We start from the raw sequence: 9870 nt of genomic DNA on the forward strand, positions 1-9870 counted from the left end.
TCACACACTTTCAGCATCTCGACACGTCGTTTCTCCAAACAGCTTTACTAATGATTTATTTACAATAAAACCTCATTCAAATCTTACAGCACCTGGAATTTCCACTCGTTCCCCCACTCAACCGCTAACCAGGACCCTGTTTGCATTCTGAGATCAGACGAGACGGAGGGCTCTGAGATCAAACAAGATCAGACGAGACGGGGGGGATCTGAGATCAGACGAGACGGGGGGATCTGAGATCAGACGAGAGGGGGGGGGGGATCTGAGATCAGACCAGACGAGGGGATCTGAGATCAGACCAGACAGGGGGGATCTGAGATCAGACCAGACAGGGGGGATCTGAGATCAGACCAGACAGGGGGGATCTGAGATCAGACCAGACAGGGGGGATCTGAGATCAGACCAGACAGGGGGGATCTGAGATCAGACGAGAGGGGGGGGGGGATCTGAGATCAGACCAGACAGGGGGGATCTGAGATCAGACCAGACAGGGGGGATCTGAGATCAGACCAGACGGGGGGATCTGAGGCGTGGAAATAAACACGTGCTAAATTTCAACCACAGAAGCAAAAAAAAAAAAAAAAAAGCGTCCAGCACCTGGTATTCCCAGGCGGTCTCTAATCCGAGTATTAAACAGACCCCATTCCGCTCAGCTTCCGAGATCTTTGGGGGACATGATTTGTAAGATCTATAAATCATGTTAAAGAGAGATTTGGATCAGTCGCTTCTCTCTGGATGCTGGTTTTATATATTTATACTGTTCCATGTGTGAGATTTGGGTTGCAGAGAGACGGAAACTTTCCTAAAACCTTCCATGGGAATTTCATGTGTGGAATTTTGGAAATATTACTGAATGAAATAGAAACGTAGGGAAATGTATATAAACTGTATAAAAAAAATAAATAACATTTAGTTTGGTCAGACGAACACTTACACACAGCAGCAGGACCGTGCAGTGCCTGTAGGGGGTGTGGCCTCAGTCATGTGATTAATGAATGTGCAGGTAGAAATTCAGCTGAAACTGCGTTAAATCTGATTGTTTTTAACCGAAACGACTACATTTCATTTCCCTTTATGTTTTAATCAAACCTGCAGTTTTGTACATTCCCACTTTATATATTTATTTATTGCCTCATGATAAGAAGACACGTGGTTTAACCTTCAAAACGTCTGAACTGGAAAAATAATGTGACTGCAGCAACAGTAACCGTCCACTGGGGGCAGTGTAGTGTGTTTCAAATAGGGGTGTAGCAAAATATCCCTACACGTGAGTAATCGCGATATTTTGTTTGTTGATATCGTATCGATGACAGATTTCCTAAAATCATATATAAATATCCCAATATATCGCCTTGCTTACAGTATCCCAACATATCGTATCGCAACATATCGTATCGCAACCCCTGTACCGTGGTATCGTATCGCCAGAGGCCTAGTTTAAAATGTTGAGATGCAGCAGTATTATTTGCCATTTGTCGTGTACTCATGTGCTATACATAACTTCAGAACTTCATAACTTCAACCTCACGCTGTCTGTGAATGAGACTTTCTACCCCTGGGCATTGTGGGATGTCGCGTTTCTTCGAGTATTTCTCAGCAGTGGGCCGGCGTTCTCGTCCCTGTGCCTTGCTGAGGCTCCTGAATATTTATATTCTGTCTCGGTGGTTCTGTGGTCGCTTTCTGCAGTCTAAAAGAAGCCCAAAAGAAAAGAGGTCATTTTTACCACTTCGGATGCAAACTTGCGAGGATCTCTCAGCACGGACGATCTGCTCTCCAGATCTGGGGTTTAACTGAAGTGTGAATGGAGTTCATGTCTGCCTGCTGAGAAGAAGAAGAACTTGCTTTGATGCTGTTGTGTCGACTATTAAACTAGCGCTGAATCCGAGTCTCGATCCAGAGTGGACTTCACCGAACACAACACTTCATGTGGAATAGTGCTGAACTTTATTACAAATAAATGACTAAATCATGAAACTGTGCTAAATGATAAATGACTATTAATTTATAAATATAATATAATGATAAATTATGAATAAACAATATAATATAGCACTCGCCGTGCAGCGAGCATTCGAGTGAAAACAAAAAAATAGCACGTAGTGTCTGTGATTAGCCTCTAGAGGCCGCTCTCGTAATGACAGCTAATTAATTGCAAAATCACAACATTCAAAAAACAGGGAACGCTGACTGTTCAGGTGCAGGGGTACAAACCCAAACACTGAACCCCGTCTCGAACTCTTCACTTCTCCATAGCCATCGCTTCACGTTTCCCGTGGGACTGTTTTTTTTTTTATCCTCCAGCGGTGGAATAATTGTGCTTCTCTGTTTCCTGTGTTCTGGGCTGGAGGTTTTGACTCCACAGAGTTTCTCACCACTTTTATGTCATCTGTTCAGGGGGTCACAGTAACGACTGGAGGCAGTTGTGGTTTGGAGCGTTTTTCCTCACGTTGTCTGTGAATAAAATCTAAATGCAGCAATACAGACTGTAGTTTAGACCTGTGGCACGGTTTCATGCAGTACATCATAGATGGCAAGAAACATCTTACATGTTCTCATCCACCGTTTGTTGAGAAAAACGTGGAACAGTCCAAGAAAACGCAGTTTTTCCCCAAACGATTACATCTGGATGTCTAAATGTCCTCGTGTGGTACGTGATTATTTCACCACTGGACTATTGAGTTCACATCGCAACCCTAATCACATGCACAGGCATGACTGAGGCCACGCCCCCTACAGGCACCGCACATCCCTCCATCAAAGAACACAAAATAACGTCCATCTTCACGTTAATGACATAAATATTACATCCAATTCTCTTTAAAACGTCCTGCTGCTGTGTTTAAATGTTCTGTTTGTATATGACACAGTTTATATTTCCCCAAAATTCCTATCAATTCCCATGAATTCCTGGTTTCTAGTTTCTACACATGGGTCATGAAGTATCTGTGCAACAATCTCGTCCCACTGCGAAGTAGAAGAAGAGCAACTGGCAGGAGCCCAAGTTTGAGTTTGCTCTCTTTCTTTCTTTCTTTCTCTTTATCTCTCTGTCCACATCTTTTTCTAATCTCGCAACCTCTTTTGAAATCTCCCAACGAACCTCGAACCTACAATAGCGAACATCTGTCCAGAGGAAGTCGGATCTGTTTTACCCGAAAAAAAGGGACGTCCCGCTAAAAAGGACGAAGCCAGAAGATGTTCCAAGAATCGGTTTTTTTTTTCTCTCTCGGATGCTTAACAAGCTGTAAGTGGACTTTTAGCGCACAGAGCTGGAGCTCATTAAACAGATACCAGGCGACGAGAACACGTTGTTCTGCAGAAACTCGGAGACTGCGACGGCGCTTCATTATCCAAGTTCATATCTTTTTCCCTTCCTTTCAGAGCAGACGAGCATTGTTCTTAAATTTAACCTGATATTGTAACTGTGTGTGTGTGTGTGTGTGTGTGTGTGTGTGTGTGTGTGTGTGTGTGCATGTCTGCTGGTACTTTTGGAATAAATCTGAACCCACAGCTGCACTTCCATTTGGATGGAAATTGGATAAAAGGTGAATAATTCATCCTCCACCTGGGGTTCTGGACGTCAGCCGTCCACAAAAGCCTCGTCTGATCACGCTGTCTGATATCAGTCCCAGACCCTGATCAGTAATATTATCAGAACTCTCTATTATCCTCCTTGAATGCTGTACGGACAAAAGTTTGTAAACACCTGACCACAACATCTCATTCCACATTTGCTCTTCTGTGAAGACGTTCCACCACCAGATTTTGTGGAGATTCATTCAGACACTGGAAGGGTGTTAGTAAAGAAAGTCAGGTACTAATGAAGGTCTGAGGTGCAGTCAGCATGAAAATGTTTAGGTTTGAGGAAGATAAAAGACATGCATTTAAACTGAAACAAAACATAAACCACTTCAAAGAAACTGCATGTGCTGTCAGCGACCTGCCTCTAGATGGTGCTCTCGTACTGTATAACACAACCAGGAAAAACTATCGGTATGGATTGAACTGTCGACCTCTAACACACTTTTCTAACACACCCGAGACGTGTTACGTCTGCGCTGGGATACGTGCGGCACCACGTCTAATCACGTTCACAGCTTTTTATTAAACATCTTTCATCTCGGAACGAACCGAGTGTCCTTCCGTTTGTTTTTTATTACGACTTTTTTCAATTTCAATATTTTTGATTTTTGACTTTGTTTCTTTACAGACTGCTCTCTTCTGAAGTATGAGCCCAAACTTGATTTAGCAGGACACACAGGTGAGATGATCATCCTTAAGCGGTGATTTTGTTTCCATTCGCTCTTCTGAATCTGGCGTAGATGTTCTGTTTGGTCCTTTAGGTCCTGTGTAGTTCAACAGGATGGATTTATTAAAGGTTTTCGTCTATTGATTTTATCAGCATAATTATTATTATTTTAATATTTATTTTTTATTGCGCCTTTTTAGAAGTTACATCTCAAAGGGATTTCCAAGCAAAAAAAAAAAAGGGTACACCAAATAAACTCATAAGTGTAGAAGTGTATGTTCTTAACATGTTCCTGGGTTTTGCATGTCAAAAAAGTTCACCTACAGGGGATGAACCTCTGAAGAACCATGCTGCAGATTGCAAATGGCTACATGAACCTTCTGAGTTGAATCCAGTCAGAACCAGTGTGGTCTTTAATAAAGGAGTGAATACATGAGGAGCACATGGGGGATTTGATCAGTTGAAATGAATGGATGCACAGCTGTGAGTTTGGTGTTTCCCAGCAATGCCAATCCCCTTCTCTAATTGGACCCCAAAGTGTTTTCGGTTCCTGCCAAACCTCGGGCTCGATCCTCCACTTTGTTTTGGACCAGAGAACATTAACACAAAGGAGCTCTCTGGAGGAGGTTTTTCGTGCTTTCAGGCTTGTTTCCAGGGGCCTTTAGCAGGCCGTCAGGGCAGATTAGACCCTCCAGCGTTGCAGGACCATTCGGGCCCAGATCGTCTCTTTCAGTCTCCGTGGTGGAGCAACATCTTAAAACTGTCAGCTGTGTATCCGAAGCTCTTATTAGAGAAGGTGAAAACCCCATTTAGGGGTGTTTTGAAAGCTGAAGCTGTTTATTGGGTGAGATGAAAACGCTGGTAAAAGAACTGAAGTAATCTCGTTAGCACCGATGGAGAAAGAAAAGGACCACAACAACGGTAGAGAAGATCGGTGCTAAATGGAAGGTCATGAGTTTAAATCCCACCAAACTGAGCCTAATCATGGGGCTGAATACGCTGAGCCTCGACGATGGAGTGTTAAGATTTAAATCAGGGGTCCACACACATCAGGGGAAACTCAAAGGTCTGAGGAACAGTAAGTGAAGGCACTTTAAAGCCAATATGTTGCAAGTTGCCACAGCTGGGCCCTGGAGCAAGGCCCCTAACCCTCAACTGCTCGGTGTATAAGGAAACGTCAGTTGTCCCAGTACTTTTGGGATGTAGTTTAAATATGCCGTGTGTTATTCAGTCAGAAAGGATGGACTTTCTAAAGCCGATCAGTGATTTATTCTGAACCTTTCAGACTTTTATTCTTGATCTCTTCCACGCACTGTTCCCAGGATGCTTCTGGAGATAAGAATGAAAAAAACCCACACAACGTTATGCAAATTGCACCTTGTTTGAGCAGCGTCCTGCTGTTAGCACGCGACGGCTAATTTTAACGAGCCTGCCCAACGTAAACGAGACATGTAATAGTTCCCTGTGGAGTTTCCTCTTGGAATTGAGATGAACACCAGACATTTCTTTTCTGCAGGAGGTTCAGGGGGGATGTATGTCCCGGGAGCGCTCCTGCTACCAGTCACGCGTTATTGACCGCTTTCAGGATCGGGGGTATGTGCGGTTTTTCACCGTTATACTGCAGATTTATGAGCTTAACCATATTTCTGTTTGGAGCCTTGAACACAAAACCTTCTGCCAATCCGACTGCACGATATGAAGAAGAAACGTAAAATAAAAACACTTATTTGGTCTCTGCTCTTGATGACGTGTATCAAATGCTGAAGTTTGGGTTGTACGTTTCACTGCACGTTGTATTCTGCTTCTACTGTAACTGTGTTTGTGACAAATAAAAAACTTTTTGCTGGAAGGTTTTAATTATCTTCTGTGCAAAATTGTGTTTATTGTATCTGTATGTTTCAATATAGTGTTTGGCACATAACTGTGTTTAAACACCGTGTTTAGGATGTAGTGTTTTTTACATATAGCTATGCTTATCCCATAATCCTGATATCATAATCCCTATCCAATAATCTTATACCATAGTCCTGATACCATTATCCCTGTCCTATAATCCTAATCTATAATCCTGACCCCGTAATCCTATCATAATCCCAATCCCATAAACCCTATCCCATAATCCTGATACCATAATCCCTCTCCAATAATTTTATCCCATAATCCTAACCCATAATCCTAATCTATAATCCTGACCCCGTAATCCTGATATCATAATCCCAATCCCATAAACCCTATCCCATAATCCTGATACCATAATCCTTACCTATAATCTTATCCCATAACCCATAAAGGTGTTATGTTTAACCCATAACACATAATTCATATCCAATAAATCTTTACCCTGACCTAAAAACTCAATTTATATCCCATAATCCATATCCCCTAATCCATATCCCATAATCCCTTTCCTTTTATCCCTGTCCCATAACCCTAACCAGATAATAGATGAGTTGGTCAGCTACATCTAACCTATCTAGTCTCATTGGCCATCTGTGAAGCTCAGAGAAACCTTCAGTGTGTGTGTGTGTGTGTGTGTGTGTGTGTGTGTGTGTGTGTTATTTTTACCAGAGGAGGTTTGTTGTGGCTTTGAGATAAAAGAGAAGACAATTCAGGGCAGAGTGCAGCCGTTTGTGGTTCTATGCAGTGTAAACGGTGTGTGTGTGTGTGTGTTGACATGGAAACCCAGTTTTGAGAGGCCTCCATTTAAAAATCAGAGCAGCACATCCTACTTTCAGACGACTGCAAGTTTCTTTTGAAACTGGCAATCTGACCAAAATGGTCTCTACTTTCACACCTTTCTCTCCTCGGCGACGGTGACGTGTGAAGCAGAGTTACTGAACTCTTTGTCAGCGATTACCGGTTTTTGTTAATTAATGACTGACACCTGGTATCTTTTATGTGTTTCCAGTGTCGGATAATCCAGCAGGACGTCTGTTCTATAGCGGAGGTAAAGTACAAGCGTTCTCAAGAGCCTCCTGCTTATTGCTAATCATTACAGATTAGCAGCACTGAGTATTAACCAGAACAAAAATTTGATTCATTATTGTACACCAAGACGTGACGAATGGAGTTGGTTGATACACTCTGGTCTGTTCTTTTTTCTTATTTTCCCCTCGAGACATCTGGATCTTCATGAAAACACTCGTTTAGTGTGAAAACACTAGCATTATTCAGTGAAAATATATCCTTCTGCTTCAGTGGTTTGTTGTTTACTGAGACTGGTTTATGGACGGGCTCAGGACAGAGCTTTGTGGAACGCCCATGTTTTACGCAGTGCTAAGTTTGGCTTTCGGTGGATGCGTACTGAGCTTTTCAAGTTGTTTTAAAACAGTTTAATCATCCAGCACGTGCTCCTTTAGAGAATAGGGGGTTTCTCGTAATGGCGGCTCAATCATCCAGCCAAGGTCATTGCTGAGGCTCTGCGGGGGGGGCAAATCCCAGACAAATCCCAGTGTGTCAGAACGGGGTTATAATTAAACAAGTGGCAGCTACGGACAAACACCTGACTATTGGAAGGAGGATTTAAGGGTGTTTGATGTTCGAGAGTGCCCCCTTTCTGTACCCACCGCTCCCATTCCTCTACCCTCCCTCTCTTTTCCCACTTCACTGATGGGGCATTTGACACTGCCAGTAACAGCAAGCATTTCAGCCTATTTTAAGTCAGGGGCCCTCTTGTGTGGTGGGAACTTGCAGACGAAGGCCTTCAGAACTTTGACAGAGCTTCACAGTGATTGAGCAGTGGATTGAGCTGTCGTTTAGGAGCTAATGTGGAAATGGAAAGTCTTACGGTACTCCTTCGCTTCTTCTACATTGGATTCGTGCGAGAGAGACGCAGGCATCTCACGGAAAAAGGTAACGGAAATAGAGGTGTATTCTGTGGTACACACCTGCCTGGAGTCTTGGATGAAGCCTCAGCGATTCTTCACACAACATTTCTAATAGGATTTTTATGTATCAAATCCTCTGATTTCAGAAGATATTACACTTTGTGACCACTTTAAATGTTGATGATGATGAGGCTTTGCTTTATTGTTGACGAGTTTCGGGTAAAACCTGATGATTTTAAAATCAACACATGCATGTTTTGTTTATATGCAACAAACACGGTCATTAAACACGGTGTTCATTTTCATCAAAACGTCAACTAAATCAATACTATCCTCAACCTCGAATACGTCCGGACCCTGAAAGCGTTATTTAGAGAGCAAGCAGTCGTCTGGAGTGTCATCATGGAATCATGGAATGACCTGCCCAGTCACCGCACCTAAATACTGCTACACTGCTCTGGGATCAACAACAACAATCTCCACCTAGTGAGATGCTGAGAGTGTGTGAAGCTGCTCTTCATGCTAAGGGATGATTTCTCAGTGAAAGTTCTGGACATTTATAGATTTGTCTTCATAGTGTTACATGACCGAGTTTGTCGCGTAGAAACAAAAAGACGCAGATTGTGAAATGTCCAGCTCTTGCATGAGGTTTAACCAAACAAACAAACAAAAAAACAACTGGTATTTATTCCCAGCATCGCCTGCCAAGTTTTCCTTTTCCATGGCATCCCAGACCGCTAGCACATGCACCCACAGTCGCGACCGTAAATCCTTTCTGAGACTTGAAGTTCCAGACTGAGGGAGGTGAATTAGGGTTGTGCCACCTTTTGTTTTTAGCTTCGAATAGCCATCAGAGCAGGACCATTTCTCCCAGCGTCTTTCACACCAAGACCAGTACAGTTCCTCCAGTCAGGCTGCGGGAGCAGATGTGTGGGATGTTGTGAGTCGCAGCACCGATGGGAACCGATGTGGATGTGCACATTTGGAGGTACGCGTATGCTGGGATGAGGCTCATCCAGCTCTCAGGTACTGTAGCTCCATTAAATATTTCTCAGTAGTGAACTTGAGCGTGTATGGATTTACTAAAAAGGCCGGTGAATCTGATGTTTATTTCTCAGACTGCTGAGATGTACAGTGTCGTACACACCTACTGAGAACACGAGCTCAAAATCAGAGATATTTGCTCAGTGCTCGCGTAAGTGAAGTCGCTTCCCTGCTCAGAACTCGTGCTTTTATTTCAAATTTCCTCCAAACTAATGAATGAAATAACTACAGATTTTGAATTTGTCATCAATCAATACGATTTGCTTTTATAGATTTATTTGTGAAAGAAAGTGCAAAATGAAATGGGGTCTTGGTGAGGGGGTTGGATGAGGGACACCACCACCCACCCGACCCCCGAGTCATTTCCAGAGGACACACGAGAGCATAACCTCATTCCGACCTGACAACCAAGCTGCCCTCGGGGGGGGGGTCACCAGGGCCGTGTCCCACTGCTGTAAAACAAGAAGCAATCAAGGCCTGTGAACAAGGTCCATAAAAAAGCCGAGTGAACCGGAAGGTTTCCAGGAAGAGGAGGAGGCCAGGAGAGGGGGAGAAGGGAAGAGAAGGGGGGAGAAGGGGAGACGTGTAGAGAAGAGGAGAGAGGGGGAGAAGTGTACGACTGGAAATGGAGCGATGGCCCTGGGAGCAGTAACTCATGTGAGGTACAAGAACATTCGGAGGCGTTAATGTGTTAGAGAAATGAGGTGGAGCTCTCTCTCTCTCTCTCTCTCTCTCTCTCTCTCTCTCTCTCTC

The 9870-nt window shown here is 43.5% G+C and overlaps 1 protein-coding gene across 3 annotated transcripts in view; it reads left to right on the plus strand.

Annotated features, from left to right (window-relative positions):
* Positions 1-9870, plus strand: part of triob (trio Rho guanine nucleotide exchange factor b) — a 71332-nt gene that overhangs the window by 4540 nt on the left and 56922 nt on the right. For 2 of the 3 annotated variants that reach the window (XR_014533691.1, XM_083541785.1), the window contains exon 2: positions 4208-4258. The exons of the other annotated variant lie outside the window; for it this stretch is intronic. Coding sequence is in view for 1 of the 2 variants with exons in the window: in XM_083541785.1 (XP_083397911.1) it covers positions 4208-4258 (51 nt within the window). In the remaining variant the exon portion in view is untranslated. The remainder of the gene's footprint in view (positions 1-4207; positions 4259-9870) is intronic. 3 annotated transcript variants of the gene reach the window in all.

This window comes from Silurus aristotelis (genome assembly GCF_946808225.1).
Source record: "Silurus aristotelis genome assembly, chromosome: 1".
In the NCBI taxonomy this organism is placed as follows: domain Eukaryota; kingdom Metazoa; phylum Chordata; class Actinopteri; order Siluriformes; family Siluridae; genus Silurus; species Silurus aristotelis.